The following is a 21,494-nucleotide window of genomic DNA, read 5'->3' on the forward strand; positions in this document are numbered from 1 at the left end:
ATCGTGAAATTTTGGTTGACAATTAATTAAAAGCTCATGCACACCTTCAGTTTCTTGGGCACACTGTCCTTTACTTGAAATAAATTATATTAAGGATACAACGTCAAAAATTGCACAGGGCAGATATGACATAAATAATAACTTATATACAAAACCTATGACTGATGACAATAGGTGCCAATATTCAAAATAAACAATGTATTCCTGCCACTGTATCCTTGTCTTCCACACCTGTGTAGTGCATATTTTAAACAAATTTACACTGGCAAAAGAAGATGTAAAATAATGTGTGTTTCCATCCGCTACCATTATGTGGACATTGCCAGGTGCCATTAAATCTTAGCAGAAGAAGGGGGCACAGCAAGTAGATTAAAAGAGCACTAGCGAAACCTCAAATGGTGGAAAATGTCTCGGAAATAGTGGTGGAAATTTCACGTTTCTGTTAGTTTCATGCAGCTGTTTTTATACAGGTGAATGGAAACAAAATGATTGCAGCCAGCTCAAATAGTCGCTATTAGGCAACTATGTAATTGTGAGAGGACTACGATTAACCAGCTGTTCTTGCTTCATATCATGTTAGCTACTACATCAGTATATACATTTAATTTCATGTGCCTAAAGAAGTATTTGCTTTGTGTGTGACTGCACCATCCTGAATCTGACCGTGTCCTCTATTTCTTCCGCAGCAGACGTATGTGTCCCCCTCCAACCATCAGATGGCTCCTCCAAGCCCCAACAACAACAACAACAGCAACTCCACCACCACGTCCTCCATCAGCAATGGCAGCAGCAGCAGTGGAGGAGAGCAGCTGAGCAAAACCAACCTGTACATCCGTGGCCTCCACCCAGGGACCACAGACCAGGATCTGGTCAAACTCTGTCAGCCGTAAGTCACCTAGAAAAATAGTTGCTCTAACCTCTATATGTGCATCAAATAAATCTGTCTCCAGCTGCCTGCCGTACCCATGAATCAGACTGCAGTTGCAGAGTAGATTAAAGGGATAGTTCATATTATTCGAAGTGGGGTTGTATGAGGTACTAGTCGAAGTATTACCTACAGTAGTAGTAGTATTTTGGCTACTTAAAAAAGATGCACCTAAAAAATCAATTTCAGTTTAAATATACACTTTATTTAGAGTATTTTCACCAGGAATATTGGCACAGCTTTACATTGTCATCAGAGAGCCTTTTCTCATGGGAAACCACCATTATATAAACCAAACATCGCTCTCTCCAAACTAACCAAACTCCATAAGCAAAATCAATCATTTTACCTCACAGAACAAGGAAGTTGTTTGCCTATGTCTGCCTGAATCTGCCTGAAGCTGCTTGAATTGTATGTGTTATTATATGGCTTCGGTGAATTTGAACTTTTAAAGACCAAATTCACACAATAACACAGACAATTTGAGGACGAGGCCATCAACTCCTGTGTGAGGTAAACTTAGTGATTTCACTGATGGTGTTTGGTTGGTTTGAAAAGAACAATATTTAGGTTATACACCAGCAGTTTCCTGCCAGAAACGTCTCTTTGACACTACTTAAACTGATAATGATTTTTTTATGTGGACCTTTCATTAATGGGAAAAATACTTTTTGTTGCAGTCACTTTTCACAGCAGTATATTGCTTAGCTTTCATGCTGGTCACCAAAGTCACACAATAACACAAACAGACAAATAGACTCAGGCAGTGGTAGACAAGCAACTCCTGTGTTCTGTGAAGTAAAATTACTGATTTTGCCTGTGGAGTTTGGTTGGTTTAGAGAGAGCGATCTTTGGCTTATAAAATGGTGGTTACCCATCAGAAAAGGCTTTTTAATTACAAGATAAAGGGGTCAAATATTCTAAATACAGCATACACTTAAACTGAAATTGATTTTTTTTTTTAGTTGGACCTTTTTTAAAGTGGGTAGAATACCTTTTGTTGCTGACCCTGTCAACATCAGGACATTACTCAGCTTCTGTGCTGGTACTCCAGTCTGCTTCTCCAAAGTGCGGGCATGATGACTACCATCCACTGTAGGGTAATACACTGACCATGGATGAGTGCCTCATACAACGCCACTTCAAATAATCTAAACTATCCCTTTAAAATAGAACAGCGTGATGGGTGCATGGATAGATGGGCCGTGGCTGGCTGCCTGAATGCATCCAGGATCGCATGACTACATACTTGCATGACTTGAAATGCACTTGCCTGCAAAAGCGCACCTTAGCAGGTATTTCTGGATCGAAGAAGAGGGACACATTTCCTCCCAGACGCTTTTAAGGCCCATCATTTAGTGGTGTTGTGGAAAAACCAACAATCATTTGGGTAGCAAACTAAGACCTTTCAGTTTGGCACAGCTGAGCACAGACTTTCCAACAACTAGGTACAGAATGTTTAGTCTCCTTCTCTCACGCTAATGCTTTCTGTATGTCTCCTCTTGCTCCTTTTTGGCCTGCATGAGTTATTGCTCCTCTGTGCTTGTAGATTATCATCATGCGGTTTGATGACAATGAGACTCTGCTCTCCTAATTCAAAGTCATCTTCTGCACTATAAATACCACGCTGTGTTGCTCATCAGTGCGAGTGTGAGTCTTTGAAAACTCTGTTGTGGGCAGCGTGGAGTCAGACATCAAACAGCGGCATCATCCAAATCCATCTGATATGTTTGTTAGGCCTTCAGTGGAAGACATCAAAACAAGTAGGGCTGAGATGAACGATCTGGGTTCACTTAATTGAATTCTGGAGCCTGGTGATGAGGACCAGAAGAGCAGAGGAGAGGAGTGACAGAAAGAAAAGGAGGGAAAGAGAAAGAGGGAGGGAGAGGCCTGCTATTTTACAGCTGTCTGGAAGATATGGCTCACATGAGGCTGCCCAACCCTACAGGAAACGGCGAGCCCAAGGGAAAGGGAAAGACAAACAAGGGCAATGGCATGGGGTTGGGGGGGGTGGATGGAGAGAATCAGAGGGGGAGGAGTGAATGGAGTTCAGGGTTTCTGTGTCAGGTGGTGTTCTGTGGGGGTAGTTCTCATATTTCTGCTTTTACAGAGCAGATAAAATCACTGCATGAAATTTGCCTTTTAGCAGAGCACATTAAAGCCAGTGTAATTGTCAGTTAAACTGGACTGAGAGGATACTGTGTCCAATAACAGTTAATAGAGGAAATGCTAGTCGATGAGGATGTAAAACAGTAGGAAAGACACATCATTGAGGGAATTTGACTTGTTTAACTTAAGTTTGAACACTAAAACTGGATTACACCAAGAAGGATTCATTTTTAAACCTGATTAAATCATGGTTTAATGTTAAATTAGGTAGCACCAAACTTTCAAACTATCTTAAAATTAAGAAAGATTAAATTTATCTTTAAACGTCAGTTTTTTACTCTGAACCTAGATTAAATTTGATTCTGTTCAACCAAAATTTTAAACTCCAGTAACTTTAAAATGGCCAATTAAGTTTTGTGATGCGTCTTTTCTTTCATTCACTCCAGTTCATAATCCAGCCAACAAGTTTTACTTACAGGAGGAGCGATTAGAGCTTCTCCACCAAGCCATCATTGGCAGGCTACCTAACTTTTGAACTAGCTAGCAAACAATATGATATTTAGTTAGCCTAACTATTTTGTTAGCAAGCAACCTCTATAAAGAGTTTTTTAGGAACCAAAGGGTTACTGTTTTCACTCTCTAGGTCCACCGCTTGAATTTATTTTTCATGTTTTTTAATTTGGGTAAGGAAGCATCACTATGTTGATTAATCTCTATTTAATTTAGGTTTAGATTTTTAAACCTAGATTTATTAAACTGAGATTAGTTTTTAATTGTGCAACAGTTAGTGAGTTCTGCTTAATTTTAAATGTGGATTTACTCATTTTAAACTTGTTTAGAACTAATCTTAGATCAAATTAATCTTGTGCAATCCAGTGTGCATAGTATCAGGACACAACACTCCCAGATCTCCCCTCCCCCACACTCAGAGTAGTTGTATACGCACTCTGAGATGTACTTTGTTGGGAGTGAGGGATGAGAGCAGGGGATGGGGGTTGGTTCTCCATCTCCGGCCCCTGCAGTTGTCTCTCCGGGTGCCTCAATGCCGCTCTGGTTCTCTCCCGCAGTCCGTCTCTGGTGGTTGACCATGGATGGACATCGGGCCGAACTATTCTCACACATGGCTGAATCTCCAGCCCCTCTTTTCCCTCTGCATCATGTAGTCTGAGATCCTGAGCGCAATTAAGTGAACGGGTATCTGAACTGTGTAAGCAGGGGAGTGCAGCAGTGAGCACAACTCACAGCTGAAATGCTGTAGACTGATGGGATTGCTGTGTGTACCCACATTAACAATGTATATGAATTTATAGGAAGACAATGCTAGCATATGCATCCAGTCCAGTTGGTAGCATCTTGTGGCTCAGAATCATAAATGCATCATGAAATAGTAATGTCATATAGGGCGTCAAATGCATTATACAACAGAGCCTCAGTTCACCAACACTGGATGGATTCAATGTGCAGAGAATTTGGAAAAGTGTACCTTGAGTAAAACAAAACTGATAGAGAATTTTTTAACACATCTCAAAATGTTTTTATGTACGGTATAAACATTAATGGGACCCAAGAATAGATAAATGGGAAATAACACACTGTGAACTTAATACTTCAATATGTATATTCCCAATGTGTAATAATGTTATTATCAATTTCTGTTTTCACTTTGGCCATACTGTCCTTTTCACGTTTATTCATTTTACATGGAACTTGAATTGAAGACGTGGATACAAAATGTAAAAGTAAAAGTACAAAAGTATAATCAGCATAATGTTCTTAAAGTATCAAAAGTAAAACTTTCATTTTGTTGTATTATTACAAAATTATTCTGTTTTCATCAGTAGCAAATATTGTAAGAGCATTTGAATGCTGTAGTTTGTCAATGCTGAGCGCATTTTAGATACATTGTATATGTTTTTCCTCTCCACTGTCACCTTAATGCTAAAGGGTACGGTCTTGTCCTCCTCTATATGAAGTGCTCTGATATAACTTTGATTATGCTTCAGTGCTAAATAAATAAAATTGACTTCAATTGACTTTACTATAGTACTGCATCGTATCTTATAACTATACCATGTTATTTTATATGAGAAACAACTATAAAGTCACATTTCCATTGCATTATATGGCCCAACTTCACTTGCTTTTGCTATCGGGTGCTTTGTTTTTCCTGAGACATCATTTACTTCAGTCACTAAATATATATTAAAAAAAATGTACTGGAGTAAAATGTGTTATAATTCCCTCTGAAATGTAGAGAAGTACAAGTATAAAGTAGCATAAAATAGAAACATGTGTCCAAACCTTTGACTGGTTCATGTATGTCAAATTTGTATTTAAGTGCAGTGCTTGCGATGCACCTGGATAAATTCCACCACTATTTACAGGTGACCTTAAACCACCTCGGTAAAGGAATAAAGATTTACAGATTGTTTTTTTTTTTAAGGGAAAGTAATCCTAAATTGCCTTAAAAGAAACAATTTCATTTCCAATTTGGAGTGACCCAACAGATTAACTTTCAGATTACAATTTCAGCAGGTCATTGCTTGATCCTTATTAATAGAGAATATTTTTTTAAAGTGACTCTTGTATCCCGGATGAAATGTGGCAGTCAATGGTGCAGAGTCACAGGGATGAAGCTGGATTGCATTATGAGTGGAGCACTAAGACCCAGTGGAGGGTGGAGCGCTGCTGCCCAGAGAGAAGCTGGTTAGTAGAATGAGAGTATGGCTGGGAGCCAGCATTGGACAGGGCAGCCAAGGAGAGGCATATCAGATTACACTGCATGCACATGCCTGGAGAGATGGGAACCGATAGACACTCTGCTGCACAGAAGCATTTTCCCGGGCCAGGCGCTATCCTTTGCATCTGCAGTATCTATAGCCGGCCAAGCTGGATAAATACTGCAGGATTTTTATATTGATAGTATATTGTGGAGCAATCTGAAAGCAGCAGAGACATTTATGTTTACCATATTATCACGTCACGTTGGATTCCCCCTGAGTTATGATCCCTATTGACATGTGTGTGTGAGCTGGAATGAAAAAGATATGGGAAATCTATAGTTCTTTCTAGCATGCAGAAACCCATGGGACATTACTCTTATTTCATCTAATTTATGTCCCACCCCCCTCCCTCTAAAGATTTCCCTTATGCACATCATTTATTATCAGAGGGTCTAATTGTGTTCGGTGTCACTGCACTGGATCTGTCAGGCGAATTATAATTCAGTCATCATGGAGCACCATCTCACAGGGTGCGTAAAGTTTAGAGAGGAACCACATCGCCTCAGCAGTGTTGCAATACTAATATTGAATGTAAACAAGTCATTATTTTCAGTACACAGTACAAGGACAATCCTTTAATGTAAACCACACTGTTTTTCAGGTACGGGAAAATCGTTTCCACCAAGGCCATCCTGGACAAGACTACCAACAAGTGCAAAGGTGAGGCGTAAAGGCATCAGCTGAAAGAAAGTAAACGTTGAACAGGGGTTGAAAGGTCAGGTCATACAGAAGTGGCTAAGTGAGCTAAAAAGTGTGTCATGGTGTGATGTTTATGATGAATTTTAACAGGAGCTTAAATGGGAGAAGTTTGTTTTGTATGAAAAGTAAAATTATGGACAGGCTGTTTGTAAACTCAGCATTAGTTTACTGGATAATGTTAAAGTTTAGATAGGAATGTGTCTGTGAGATAGTATCACATGTTGTTTGAATGTAAGAAACATAACGTCATAATTAACAAGGATAAGCTCTTGACAGTGTATTATTTAAATTGTTAATCCATGTATCAAGTAATTTTGTAATGACAGTCAGATGAGCCAAAGGTAAAATGTTGAACTTCATTCCTGCAACTAATGTTTATTAACTGTTTGGTAGTTAGAAAATAGTGGAAAATGTCCATCAAGTTCAATGACCTGCCAAGATATTCAGTTTACTATCATAAAACCAAAAATTCACATTTGAGAGGCTTAAATTCTTAAATTATTTAAGAGTCAAGCCTGTAAGATTTCAGGGGATCTATTGGCACAATATGGAATAAAATGTTCTAAATAGTGTTGGGCGATGTCCACCAAATTGGCATATGACGATGTCCACAGTCAAACACCAGCGATGGACGTTGACGTTGTTGTTATGGTCACCGCCGAGTCACCGCTGCTTTCCATTGTCATTCTGACGGCAACCTCCAACTGTCTCGCTCTGCTGGCTCCCATCGCCAGTGAAGGGAGCAGACAGATTAACTCTCACATGCCTGCCAAGCGAGCGTCTGACATACATCCTCGTGCCGGGTTTAAAAGCGTCTTCATCTCTGCACCACATGTCCATAACCTTGTTGTGTTGCGGCTCTAAGGCTTGAAACAAAGTTAGCTGGCTAGCTATGCTGAGCAAGATAAGCTAAGAAAACAGAAGTGCAAATAACAACGACACGATTGAAGCAAACACGCTAACAGTGACCTCCAGAAAAGAAACACCACTGCTGTGACCAAGCATGTTGGGTTCACGAGAAAATAATGAACAGGACATGGAGATGTAATGTTAGTGTAATGACCAGCATCGTCTTTTTATTTTCTCTCCCTCATGTCAAAATAGGAACTTTACCAACAAGTCCTGCCTTTCTGCAATTCTGCGAGGACACACCACCTCAAATACAGATGGCTTTTAAATCACCATATAATGACTGTAGAGGGCTCAGTGGTTGATGACTGACGATGGCATCCATCCACCCGTTCGTCGGCCCAACCCTAGTTCATAATTGTGATTTCATTAGAGTATAATCATTTCAAAATCACAATCATTGTGTGCGTGAATGAGCCATTTATGTCTGCAGAGGACGCGTCTCTCTTCCTCAGAGGCCGCCTTGTTTCACCTACATGTTTCTACAATAACCAAGAACAAAAAAAAAAAACACTGGCTCTAGATATTTTGTGTTTTTCATCAATTTTGCTGCCACCATACGCTCTTCAGGGATGGGTAAGGTGTGGTGTTTACAATCTGCAACTCCACTAGATGACACCAAATCCTGCACACTGATTCTTTAATTGATTATCAAAATAGTTGCATGTTCAGTGTTTTAATTGTTGATTGACTAATGGATTAAAGACCAATCATTGTAGCTCTAATTATGATAATATATTTTGATTCTGAAATTGAAAATGGGAAATCGACAATATTTTTGCATTGCTGTGCATTTATTTTATGAGTAGAAGACAACTCACACACCACCTGCTTTAGTGGTGCAGGGAATTTCAAAAGAAAAGTCCATTTATACACACACCTCTACACTAATTTATTTTAAAAAAGATTGATGTGTGCACAGGAAATTGACTTTTTCCTTTTACATACATTTATTTTAACTACCTGTATGGAAAATAAACAGGAAAGACATTTTTTTCCATGGATTTAGATCATCTGTTCTGTTCTGTTTTGTCAGATCACACCTGTACACGTCACAAAGCAGTTGCTCTACAAATTAACGTCCTTAGTAGATAATGTATTCAGTAACACCTTATCTTGTCAGCTGATGATATTTTCAGTGCATATCAACAACAAAGAGGTGAAATAACATCACACTTGACACTACATAGTTTAGTCGTGGTAAGATGCTGGAATTTAAATGTGTGGAAAGTTACAGATTACAGTCAACAACACATAACTGATATGTTCTCAATAAAGCTGTTTGCTTTAGATCAGCAAGTGTTTGCTGTGTGTTAAGCTTCACAGTATATCTATCTAACAGGTGTGTTTTGTGTGACATAATAACAATAATAACTGTTAACTCTACTTCTGTCCTCCATGGAGAAGCACAGTCCAGAAGCACAGTACATGCTTCTTGAGTTCAGATTACATGCCTGTGTCCACAGAATCCTCTAGTATACATGTCTCATTGTCATAACTTGTATGTCTCGCTGTTTGTCTCGGTCCCTGCAGGCTATGGCTTTGTTGACTTTGACAGTCCGGCTTCAGCTCAGAAGGCAGTGACGGCACTGAAGGCAGGTGGAGTGCAGGCTCAGATGGCCAAGGTAAGAACCCCACTTGTCAATATTTGGTGGGTTTATTACTACAGTTCCCCCAGAATCAAAAGTGCATGTTTTTCCTCTTACCTGTAGTGATATTTACCCATCTAGGTTGTTTTGGTGTAAGTTGCTGAGTTTTACTGACTGTAGAGAAGTCTGCCTTCTCTCAAATATAGTGGAATTAAATGACACTCATCTTGAGCTCAAAGCATCACAGAATATATTTTAGAAACAACAGCAATGTGTCTTCTAGAAGTCATGACCTTGTTACTCTGCGTCCTAAGCTGTACCCGTGATTAAACACACACGCACATTTGCTCACTTATCACTCAGCTGTGCTCTCAACTGGCACAGCAGCTGTTCTCCTACAGCTTCCTCGGAAATGTGTTTCCTCTGAAATGTAAACATAAACTCCAAAGCACCTAGCTTGCGGCTATCAGTAGCTAATACTTTTCTAACTTGCTGCTAGCCTTCATTGTTGTCAAATTGAACAGTGACGTCCCACTGCTATGGGTCAGAGGTTGTGTCTTTGGCTTTCATAGTAAAATCCTGGTGGCTGATTATGCTTGATATAATTAGCAGATTTAACGGTCAATAATTCTGCACAATAATTTTCATTTCTGATTCTCCAGGGACGAAAAACATATTATTGGATTATATGAACTATATAATTGTTTTCACCCGCTGCCTTCTCCCACAGTAAGTTCATTTCTACAAAGGCTAGTACCTGTGAATTTATATAAATATGTTTTTATCCGTTACACAACTTTGTGGGGGTTTTTTCTTAGGAAATATTTTCTTTCTACCAAGTGTAAAAATGAGCCTTTTTAATTTTGCCCCTTTAATTCAGATTGTTAGTCAGAGTTGAAGTCTCTGCACGTGAAGGAAAAAAAAAAAAGCTTTCATACATTTTGACAGTGACTCAGCAAAAAGTTCAAGGATGAATTATTAATTACAAATTAAATGGTAAATTATTAACCTTGCAGCAGGAAGGTTGTTCATTGGCCTTAGCTCAGCTGCATTTTATGAATTTGATTTTAAAGCTGTCTCCACCTCTTTCTTTCTCTTTCTCCCCATGTTTTTTGTTGTTATATGAGCCATGGTTCAGGACTATAAGCCAATTAAGCCCCAGCTTATGTGTGTGTGCATGCATGTGTGTCTGCAGGGCGGGCGGTGCACTGCAGGCTTAAATAAGTGTATTTATGAGGGTATTAATGCACTGTAGAATTTGTGCGTGCGCAAACAAGCGATGCACACAGGTACATGTGTGCACACGTGTACATGGTGTGTGTGTTGTAACGGTGTTGAGGGAGTGTGTCCCAGGGCCTGCTCTCTGCGCTCCCTGTACAAAGGACCTGTCTGTTCTCCCTGGTGGCATCTGACTCAGTGTCTGAGCAGCTCCCCAGTCAGCAGGGCCCTGTGCCCAGCCACCCGCCCTGTCAACACACACACACACACACACACACACTTGACAATCACACATGCACTTCTCCAGCCTTGCCTCAACCGGATTATGACACACACTCACGAGCACACACATGAACACGCACGCCACCAACACCCTGGGAAAGCTGATCTCTCGTTAAGCTGGATCACTGACATTCATACGGCTCCTTGCTCACAAAATAACTTGATTCCACTCACCCTTCACTCCGGGTTTACAACAAGGCTTATGTTTGCGTCAGATTTCTCTCTGACTCAGTCTGACTCACTTGCGGTTGAAACCCACAGCAGGTCTCCTCTGCTCCTCCTCGGCTCTCATGGGTTTGAGCTTCGATGTTAGTTTGGTAAGGAAGAGGAGGAGGAGGGAGGAGGTGAAGGAGAAATCACCTTCAGCACAGGTCGCTGCGATTGCACATGCATTATTCATAGGATGGAAATTAATTCACACCGCATTTACAGGTTTTTAATCACATCTGCACTCTGAGATAATGAATATGCATTATGGTTAGAGGGTGATACAGATTGGTTATCTTACAAGATGCTGTTGGTCAAATTAAATTTGTTTGAGTAGGAGGCAGAGAAAATAATAAAAAAAAGCCTACAAAGTGCTTCAAAAGTGCAAAATAAATAACAGTGTGGTACTTTAAGAGTTTCTTTCAGGTTGTTTTCTAATAATTTCAAATTCAGATTAGGAAAAAAGCTGCATAATTTGTCTGATTTATGCAAGCCAACAGAGCCGGCCTCTGTGCCTGCATTCAAGGTCGGGATTACCACATGAATATGACTGCATGAATGCAAGCGACATATTATTACCCTGACCTAGGAAACAGGATGATAATGTTTGCCTTGTGGGGAGATGATAGCACAATGCTTTAGATGTTCTCCAGATCATTTCCAAAGGTCTTTGTCCAGAGTGTCTGTGCTGTGATTCTGCACCGAGCCAGAACACGTAACCATTTATCATCCATGGATGGAGAGCCATTTGAAATGTAATTATGCTTTGATATCACATTACCTGGATCCTCCTGCGCTTTCATCCTCTTAAGAGGGGCCAGTCTCACACAATGGGCCTGTCTTCCTCTATCCTTGTGGTAATAACATATGAGAGAGGAGTGTGAAGACAAAAAGGAGTGAGTCTGATGAAGAAAAGTAGAAGAGACAGAAATAGAGAGAGTCAAAATGAGAGAGAAGTTCAGCTGAAGTCCAGCCAGAAGACTATCTCCTCCATCTCTCTGAATATCTGTTTTCTCTTCATCCACGCAGCTCACTCTCTCATACAAGGCCAAAATGAAATCCACCTTCAACTTCAAACCCTCTGACCTTTCTCTCAGACTGTTTTTTCAAGTTTCTGATGCACCATTTTCCAAACTGAAGGTTGGGACCAAAAATTAGTTATGGGCTCGTTTTTATTGGGTCAGCAAAAGGCAGAGAAAAACGCCTACCTTATTTTTACAAATAGTGACAGGTGGATCAAAAGACAAAGAACGGAGATATCAACCCTTTAGCATCCAACTCAGTACAAGATGGGAAACAGAGTCGGATAATACAGCTGGGGTCAAAAAATCACTCCTCACTAATGGTTAAAACATAGACAGTAGAAGTGGACGGAGTGAAGCCAGTGTGGAGGTGCCTTAAACCTGCATTCTTTCTAATGGCCAGCAGGGGAGCGACTCTACTGGCTGCAAAAAGAAGTCAGATTATATAGAGGTTTATGGCAAAAATGACCCAACTTCTCACTTGATCTACGATCGCAGTTCCCAATGAGCTTATGGTTCCTAGTTTCAAGTCTTCTTCAACAGCATGATGTTCGTTTTAGTAAATAATGGCCACATTTAGAGTATAACAGACAATAAAGCAGGGTATAGTTTAGGGTGTGGCTACCTTATGATTGACAAGTCATTCACACAGGGCTCATGAAACTCAGATGAGGTATGATCTGTGCAGAACATACCATTTAAGTACAAAACAAAACCGAGCAAAAGTAACATTTGTATTTTGGAACATAAAACAGTAAACTCAACAGACGACTCACATACAAAGCCTCATTTTGATCTCCTCCTTTTTGCCCTGTGAAAGTTTCTGTGTTACGCTGTTAATAAAAATTCAAAACTTCCTTGTATCTGTTTCATATTAAAAGCCTTCTAGCGTATCAGTTGACAGTGCAAGTTCACAATGACGTGTAAGAGTGTAAGAAAATATCAATATTGATTAGTATCATGATATTATAGTTTGTGAGACTAAATTGATCTTGATACACGCAAAGATTCATCACAGTGGTTCATTTTGTGTCGTGTTTAAACTGCTGACTGTTTGATAGCAGTGTTGTTACCTTAAATGTCATGACTGCATGAAGAGAAAACTTTTAAACCTCTTTTGTGTATATGGGTGTGTGTTCCTTATACAATACTAATATTAGATTTAAAAATAACAATATATCTCCTAGTTATAGTATATCACCATATATTGAATCATAACGCCTGTATATCATATCGTCAGATTCTTGCACTAAAGAGGCAATGAGAAACTTAACATTTCACTCATTTGATTATTGCTAATGTACTCTGAGACACCATATTTCTCTTTTTTGGTCTTGAGTTGAAAATGTTTGGGAACCTCTGATTTAATAAAGTATTCTGTAGACTTTTTCTCCCTGGTAAAAGGTTATATAAATTCCCTCACACTAGTGCCGGCAGCTTTCCACGGTTCTTGATTTTTGGAGGGCTGCTCCTGACATCATGATACGCTTGTGATTCTGCTCTGTCTGCTTCACGTCCTCACTCTTTAATCCTCTGTTGGCTTCTTCTCTCTATTCAGCAACAGGAGCAGGACCCCACAAACCTATACATCTCCAACCTGCCTCTGTCCATGGACGAGCAGGAGCTGGAGAACATGCTGAAGCCCTTCAGCCAGGCCATTTCCACTCGCATCCTCCGTGACGCCAATGGGACCAGCCGAGGGGTGGGCTTTGCCAGGTACAAGCTTTGGTCGTTAGGTCACATGAATCAGAACAGCTGCTTGATTAGTGACGGTGTAGCTCCAAGAGCTTTGAGGAAAATATCCAGAAACACAAAGAAAAATTGAAAAATTAGAGCAGACAGAGCTCAAGTTACAGATAATCTGTGTTTTTTTTTTTTCAGTATTAATCAGGGTGAGTGAGCCCTCTGGTGGCCAGTGCTGGTAGAAACTCTCCAACCCTGTAACCTGCTGCTGTTAAACACAGTGATTGGTTTTTTATAAAATCTGACCTTTCCCTACAGGATGGAGTCAACAGAGAAATGTGAAGCCATCATCCAACATTTCAATGGAAAATACATCAAGACTCCACCTGGAGTTCCAGGTGAGGTTTCTTTTACTCATTGTATATCTTTGCAAATCTCGTTTGAATGTAGCATCAAATATGTTTTGTTGTAAGTACAAGGGAAGTCAATAGAAACAGGTGGTTTAGCATTTTGCAGCCTTGATTCATGGTCATTACACAAAAAGCTATTATTATCATTATTATTATTAGTAGTAGTAGTCGTATACATTATTTATACCATATTACCTTGAAACAAAAGAGAATGTAGAATATAGTAATTATCAATTTCGATTCCCAAGAATTTGATTTTGAATATATTTTGTCCCCTTATACCCACTGATAATACAAAGCTATTGGTAATTACATGATATTACTTAATTATTATCTCTTTTTAATTAAGCTATTACCCCACTATTATCATGTTATTAATGAGCCGTAATGCTGCCAACATTTCATTTAACACATTATTTTCTGACTGGTGCAGTGCCGTCAGAGCCCTTGCTGTGTAAGTTTGCTGATGGAGGCCAGAAGAAGCGTCAGAGCCAAGGAAAATATCTGCAGAACGGCCGGCCCTGGACGAGAGACGGCGAGACTGTGAGTTTGTGGTTTTTCTTCTGTGATAACCCTTTTCTGTGTAGCATTTCATGTCATATAGTGCATTTATCAGCCTGTTAATGACACAGTTCTTTGTGTTTTATGTTTTCCAGGGAGGAATGACCCTCACCTATGACCCCACCACAGCCTTACAGAATGGGTCAGTATGACCAGTCTGACAAATCCCTACTACACCCAGAGGGAGTGTGATCATGCTGTTGTGGTGACTAATAATAACTTTGTGTCTCTGTAGGTTCTACTCCTCTCCCTACAGCATTGCCCCCAACCGGATGATCGGGCCGACCTCCCTCTCCCCGTACATGCATTCACCTGTGTCCACCTACCAGGTACTTTCAGACCCTCAAAGCTCAGGTGTTAGTTCAGATAGTCCAAGTTGACATTTGCGTTGTGCTGTACGGCATTTTTCTCATGTCTGTTCATTCTCTTTAAATCTGGTATTTATAAAAAAAAAATAGGCTAATATTATTAGAAGAAAAAATTTTATTGTTGTGGCTTAATCATTTAAAATATTTTTTTTTCCTGTTTTCCACCTGACACATTTTTTATCTACAGTTGATTATTCAAAGCAACCAGTCGTGTTCCTTTATTTCAGTAGGATTTGTAGAGATAGATTGCAGTGGTGGCTGCGTAGGATTGTTTCAGTCTTGTGTGATCCAAACATTTCCAATAACTTCAGAGTTGTTGCAAAGTCAAAGTTTATTGAAAAAAGATATATGTAATCATTTCCAAAAGTCACAGCATGTTTTATCTAACAAAATATTCTGCGTCAGTCAATATTTGTTGGCATTTAGCCTTTTAAAAATATTTTTACTGCGGTCAAAACTGTTTGCTCTCCTTCTTACTGCACTCAACGAGAGGCACTTACTTGTACTACCGGGGCGGACTAACAGCAGTCTAAATTACATTTATATTGACAAAACTCAAGAGTTATGTTCATTAAGGAGAGTTGATTTAATTAAGAAAAAAACTTTAACTAACCCATTCAATGCAATGAATCATCTTATTAAAACTGAGGATTTTGCTCAAGGATTTTTTTAGGGCGACATTCAAATCTTCATTCACAAACTTCAGTAGAAACTTCAAATGTAAAAAATATTTGGTACAGCCCCAGTTAATTAGTTTAGATGTTAAACTGTGAGCCCAGGCCTGCTGTCACATAACTATAAATCCCATGATTGTGAAATATCTAAAAACAACGCAGCTAAATTTACGAGGCTTTGCATGTCTATTTTCTAACTTCATTGATTTTTTCTACATGATGTAATCTGAACTTGGCACACGTGTGTCTTTCTTGTTGCTGCAGGTACACAACCCATCCTGGTTACATCATCAGTCATACATCATGCCACCCACAGTGAGTATCTTCAGTGTGAACGCTGTTGGCCTTCCTTCTTGTTTTTGTTTCTGGAGAACTCTTTTAATATTCCTCTGCCTTCATGTTCTATCAAACAGTCTCTTTGCCCTAACAGCCAGGTCTGACACTAGTGTATGTTTGTTTTAAAGGGAGCAGTCCTGACACCAGGAATGGACCACACCATGTCTATCCAGCCGACCTCGATGATGGGGCCCCTGACGCAGCAGCTCAGCCACCTCTCCATGGGCAGCAGTGGCACAGTCAGTAGATTATTATGAACTCAGCTTCATTGGTATTTAAAGGGCGGGTACATTTGAAGTTTTTATATTCATCTGTAGCTTCCCTGTAGTGTTCATTGTGTATTCAAATCTGAACATTAAAATTTTGGTCATAGGTTTCTGTGTGATGATGCTGCTACATCTCAACCCCCGAGGTTGAGGGAGAGGAGAGAAGGACATTAGTGCTCTAACCTACGTCACTGCTTTTTGCTAACGGCTGAGAGGGAGTTTCCATTTGATAAAACCCAGAAAAAAAAGGCAGATGCAGTTGCCCTTCATAGTTAAAGCTGCACCAGGCAATTTGACACATTAGTGGCTCAAAATGTTGCTGAAAAAACACTTAGATTTATACAGTCCATACAAAAGTCATGTGGGTTGATGTCTGTAAACAAAACACACTCATGCATACCGAGCTGACCAGTCTGTGGTTGTGTTATACATGAAAGGGACGAGAAAGAGATACTTTTACTTTCGGCTCCCGTATTAACAGGTTAGAGTATCCACACAGCCTGTGTGAGCAGTGTGGCTGCAGCAAGAGAGTCATTGTCTCGCCTGTTTTTTCCATATGACATGTATAGTTACATAGAAAAAACAAAATCTGTTGACAGTCATATCAGCATTATACAAACAACATGACACTTTTCACTACAGTTTCAGTGTCTATAACTGGGTGAATGAGGTTAAACAGAAATCAGTGACTGCTTTGTGGTTACAACTCTCACTTCTCTTCACAACTCTTCTGCAAACTCAGTGTTGAAATAAAGCACTGGCCGCAGCAGCAACACTGTCTGTGTGCTACCATGATCTTAAAACTTAGTATAGAAAACTAAAAGCTAATTTTTAGTTAACGTGAACAAAAAGAAAAACTAGACTTTGGAAAAAAAAAGAAAACTAACCGAAAATGTATTGTGTAGTAACAAAACAAACTGAAGTTAGCTAAAAACATACAAGAAATGTCTTTAGTTTTATGACTGTGAGTCAGTCGCCTGCACAAAGTGTTCATATTGTAACAACTATTCTGGACTTCTTAAACATTGACCCTTATAAATACCTTTAAATTGTTATAATAAAAAAACATTAAACTGATACTAAAACTAATAAAAACTAAACTAAAACTAGACATTTTCAAACAATCAAAACTAAACTAACTGAGACTAAACTGAATTGAAAACAAACATTAAAAACGAAATAAACTAATATAGTAAAACAAATGAAAAATAAAAAAAATATATATACTCCACAAGATAAGAACTGGATGAGATGTTCTTGAGTTGCAGTTCTCATATGTAATTGAGGCTGATAAAGGCAGGTGTAGTTTTACATAGAAATCTTGTCTAATGCAGATTTATTTGACAGTATTATTGCCAATCCAGCTGTCATGTCTGATGAACTTATCATCTCCCTTCTCCTGCAGTATATGCCTGCAAACACCTCTATGCAGGGGACCTACATCCCCCAGTACACCCAAGTGCCTGCCACCAACATCTCAGTTGAGGTAATGAACTCTGTTTTCTCTCACTGGAACAGTTTAACACTAAAATGTTATGTGAAACAGTCGCTCATGGACTTAATATTTGCTGCCTCCCTCTCAGGAAAGTGCCGTCCAACAACCCGTTGCCATAGAGACACCCACAGAACACACAACCTACTCCTACCAGCATAACAAGTGAAGAGGTGGCAGAGGTGAGTTTTGATCACTGCAAGTGTCTGTGCATGTGTTGTTTTTGTCTCTTTATGTGCATATATCATTTTTATGTTATGCTAGATGCTTAAAAATAAAAGTGCTAACTCAAGGGTTCCTCAGCTTGTCCCCGTTGGAGAAGCCTTTTTGGTTCTTAGTAGATAAAGGTTCCACTTAGAACCCTTTCAGAGAGATCTACTTAGAATAAAAGGTTACACCATCTGTGAAAGGTTTCACCCAGAACCTCCCATTGGCTCTTTTTCCAACAAATAAGCTCTGAACCACTTCTGTCCAAGATTTCTGGAACCTTGGTACTGTTTAGTGAACCCGCTGTTCCCACCAGTTTTGTGTGGAACCGTTGTAATCACGATGTCAAAAACCTGCAGGATATGACACGCCCACTTTGGTTCCCAAGAAACACCTGCTGGCTGGGAACCAACTTTTCAGGTTCCGAACCAAAATTAATGGTGCTGGAACCAGAACAGGGCCAGTTCCTTGTCAGTGGAAAAGACCTATATCTAAGGTTCTACAAAAATTGGTTTCATGGTGTAATGGTTCCACCCAGAACCCTCTCTGGGGGTTCTATCGAGACCCTTTCCACCTTCAAAGGGTGCTAACAAGAACCCACCCTGGGCTTCTACTAAGAATCCTTTTATATTATCTTGTCCCCATAGAACCCTTTTTGGTTCTGGGTAGAATTTAGAAAGATTCCACTTGGAACCCTTTCAGAGAGTTCTATCTAGAACCTAACATAAAGAGTGATATCCAGAACCATCTGTGAAAGGCTTTCTACAAAACCCCGTATGAGATGAGATAAGATGATGAGAGAACTACTCCATGGTGTAATGGTTCCACCCAGAACCCTCTGGGGGTTCTATCAAGAAGCTTTCCACCCTCTCAGGGTGCTAACAAGAACCCACCCAGAGCCTCTACCAAAAACCCTTTTATGTCCCAAGAGTTTTATCTAGAACCCAGCTCTGTATTGTTTTACAAAGAACCCTTGACGAATCTTGACAAAAAAGTTATTTTAATGTTTCAACAATCTTTTAAGAACTCGTTTTCCAAAATGAGCTCTTTTGATGAAAATGGTTCTTAATGGAACGTTTAGTCTTAGAAAGAACCCTTGAGCAGCCCTTTCTTCAAAAAGGGGTCTTCAGAAGCAAATGGTTCTGGGTATAACACCAGTCATCCAGGAAGAACCTTTTTGGAACCCTTATTTAAGCGTGTATGATGTCAGTGTGCAGCAGCAGCTCTCGTCTCTAATTGGACGGTCTTGTCACCTCATGTCAGATCTTCCTCTGGAGCCGGAGTGACTCTCAAAGGGCCCAAGTGCTGAAACTCGGCACAGTGACTCTGCACGTAAGGCACCAGACACTCGGGAGGAACATGGACTGTTACACAGAAAGGACAAGAAAGGACAAAAAAAAAAAAAAAAAGATATTTTCTACAAACTCATATTTTAAAAACAAACTCTTTTACTGCTAGCAAGCAAGGCTGGAGGATGGCAGAAGACGGGAAAAGAAAGAACAGAATGAAGAGGAGCGTCTATTTTGATAACAGTCAAGAAAAAAGTCACACACACACACACACACACACACACTACACATGTTGAAAAGGTTTTTTGAGCGTTATTCATATTCTTTTCTAATACTACTCCGGGGAGCTAGAGTGAAACCAGGAAAAGAACATTTCAACACCATGTTTTATTTTGAGTCATGTTTTGTTTTGACATTTTGTAAGATATGCTGATCTCACTTCACTTTTCTTTGTCTGATACTTTCAGGCATTTTTGAACCTGCCTTTTTGTACATAATTATTTGTTTTTTGTGTGTTTTCAGCTTCATGTGTCCTAGTTTGATTGATTGGTGCAAATATTTGAATACAGACGGCTCAAAAACAACAAACTGAAGTCATTCAAAAGGCTGATGACTCATATGTTTGACAGATATGGTGCTGACTTGGATTAACTTCTCTGGAAGTGGCAGCAGGTTATGAAACCTTTACCTGAAGTGGTTAAAATCACTTCTTCTTGGCACTTGATTCTCAAATAATTTATAGTTCCAACAATCTCGACAAAGCTTCAGACAATCAGAAGATTACAAAGAAGAGAAAATTTAGAGATGATGGTCATTAATGACAGATTTCACAGAGAAGACTTCTTTAAAAGAGCTTAATACTGTAGATTTAAAGCATTCCAGAGATTATTGTTATCAGAAAAAGTTCTACAACCCCAATTGCAAAAAAGTCTAGCTGTTGTGTCAACATAAACAGCATTCTGTGTAAATAACAACAGAATCCGATGTTTTGCAAAAACGTTAGTCAATTGAACACACTACAGAGACATAAGATATTTATGTTCAAACTGATAAACTTTGTTGTTTTTTTTTTGTAAATATACATTCACTGAATTTGATACCTGCAAGACGTTTCAAAAAAAAGAAGAGGAGCATGTTTCCCACTGTGTTACATCACATCTTCATCATACTCAGAAAGCGCTTGGGAACTAAGTACACCAATTGTTGAAGTTTTGAAAACAAAATTTGTTCCCATTCTTGCTTGATGTACAACTTAAGTTGTTGTGTCACACATTTTCATTGGGAGACAGGCCTGGACTGCAGGCAGCCCAGTGTAGTACCTGAGCTCTTTACTACAAAGCCACGCTGCTGAAACACATGCAGAATGTGTCTTGGCGTTGACTTGCTGAAATAAACAGAGACGTCCCTGACAAAAGACGTCTAGATGGCAACATGTGTTGCTCCAAACCCTGCATGTACCTGTCAGCTTTATTGAGGCCTTCACAGATGTGACAGTTACCCATGATGCCATAGACACAAACACGCCCCCATACCATCACAGATGTTGGCCTTTGAAGTTAGCGCTGGTAACAATCTGGATGGTCCTCTTCCTCTTTAGCCTGGAGGACGTGATGTCCGTGATGTCCAAAAACCATTTGAAATGTGGACACGCGCACTTTTCCACTTGGCGTCAGTCCAGGGCCTTTGCAGGTTGGCCCTTTAATACCCAATCATAATGATACTCTCACCTCTTACTGATTGACCTGTTTACCTGTCAAATGTTTTTTGAGCATCCAACAGCTTTCCCAGTCTTTTATTGCACTGGTCCCAACTTTTTTGGAACGTGTTGCAGGCATCAAAGTCAGAATGCGAAAAAAAAAATAAATAAAGTTTATCAGTTTGACCATTAAATGTCTTGTCTTTGTACTATACTCAACTGAATATAGGTCATTTGCAAATCATTGCATTTCTGTTTTAATTTACATTTTATACAACGTCCCAACGTTTTTTTGAATTGAGGTTTGTAAATATTACTTCACTTTGAGCTGCTCCACTTGAAATGAAATCCAAAGTTTCTCAACAGGGATCACATCTCACACAGAGCTGCCTGTAAATAAGAGATTTAAATTTATCAAGGCTTTCTTTTGATTTCCTTTTATCAGTGTAGTAATGCTTCATTTATTTTAGTAACAACATGAAACCAAATTGTTACCAAACACAGCAGTTTATGCATTGCTGTGTGTTGCCTGCGGCTTCCGAGTCTCCACTAAATCCCAAAACTGTATTTTTTTCTGAAGCAAGAATTAGATGTTGTTATTAGAGTATGAAGTTCTTATTACATGGACATGGAGATCAACTGGTAAAGCGTGGCTCTGTCCTGTTTTATCTTCAGAAAACACTATTAAGGTGGATTATTACGGCCAGTGTAGAGATGCTTTGATACTGGTCATTGCTGTGTGTTTGCATCTATTTCTGTTTTTCACCCT

The 21,494-nt window shown here is 39.5% G+C and overlaps 1 protein-coding gene across 3 annotated transcripts in view; it reads left to right on the forward strand.

Annotated features, from left to right (window-relative positions):
• LOC146325176 (RNA-binding motif, single-stranded-interacting protein 2-like) overlaps positions 1–20,024 on the forward strand; it is a 30,202-nt gene extending 10,178 nt beyond the window's left edge. For 2 of the 3 annotated variants that reach the window (XM_084721039.1, XM_084721041.1), the window contains exons 2-14: positions 687–886; positions 6,419–6,477; positions 8,959–9,050; positions 13,302–13,459; positions 13,745–13,824; positions 14,270–14,379; positions 14,493–14,539; positions 14,633–14,726; positions 15,704–15,754; positions 15,904–16,014; positions 17,447–17,527; positions 17,625–17,715; positions 19,004–20,024. In XM_084721039.1, the coding sequence (XP_084577165.1) occupies positions 687–886; positions 6,419–6,477; positions 8,959–9,050; positions 13,302–13,459; positions 13,745–13,824; positions 14,270–14,379; positions 14,493–14,539; positions 14,633–14,726; positions 15,704–15,754; positions 15,904–16,014; positions 17,447–17,527; positions 17,625–17,702 (1,161 nt within the window). In that variant the 3' untranslated portion in view covers positions 17,703–17,715; positions 19,004–20,024. The remainder of the gene's footprint in view (positions 1–686; positions 887–6,418; positions 6,478–8,958; positions 9,051–13,301; positions 13,460–13,744; positions 13,825–14,269; positions 14,380–14,492; positions 14,540–14,632; positions 14,727–15,703; positions 15,755–15,903; positions 16,015–17,446; positions 17,528–17,624; positions 17,716–19,003) is intronic. The other variant, XM_084721040.1, reaches the window with a different exon arrangement.
• The last annotated feature ends 1,470 nt before the right edge of the window (positions 20,025–21,494 follow it).

This window comes from Lutjanus erythropterus, chromosome 6 (assembly GCF_056507025.1).
Source record: "Lutjanus erythropterus isolate fLutEry1 chromosome 6, fLutEry1.hap2, whole genome shotgun sequence".
Lineage (NCBI taxonomy): Eukaryota > Metazoa > Chordata > Actinopteri > Lutjaniformes > Lutjanidae > Lutjanus > Lutjanus erythropterus.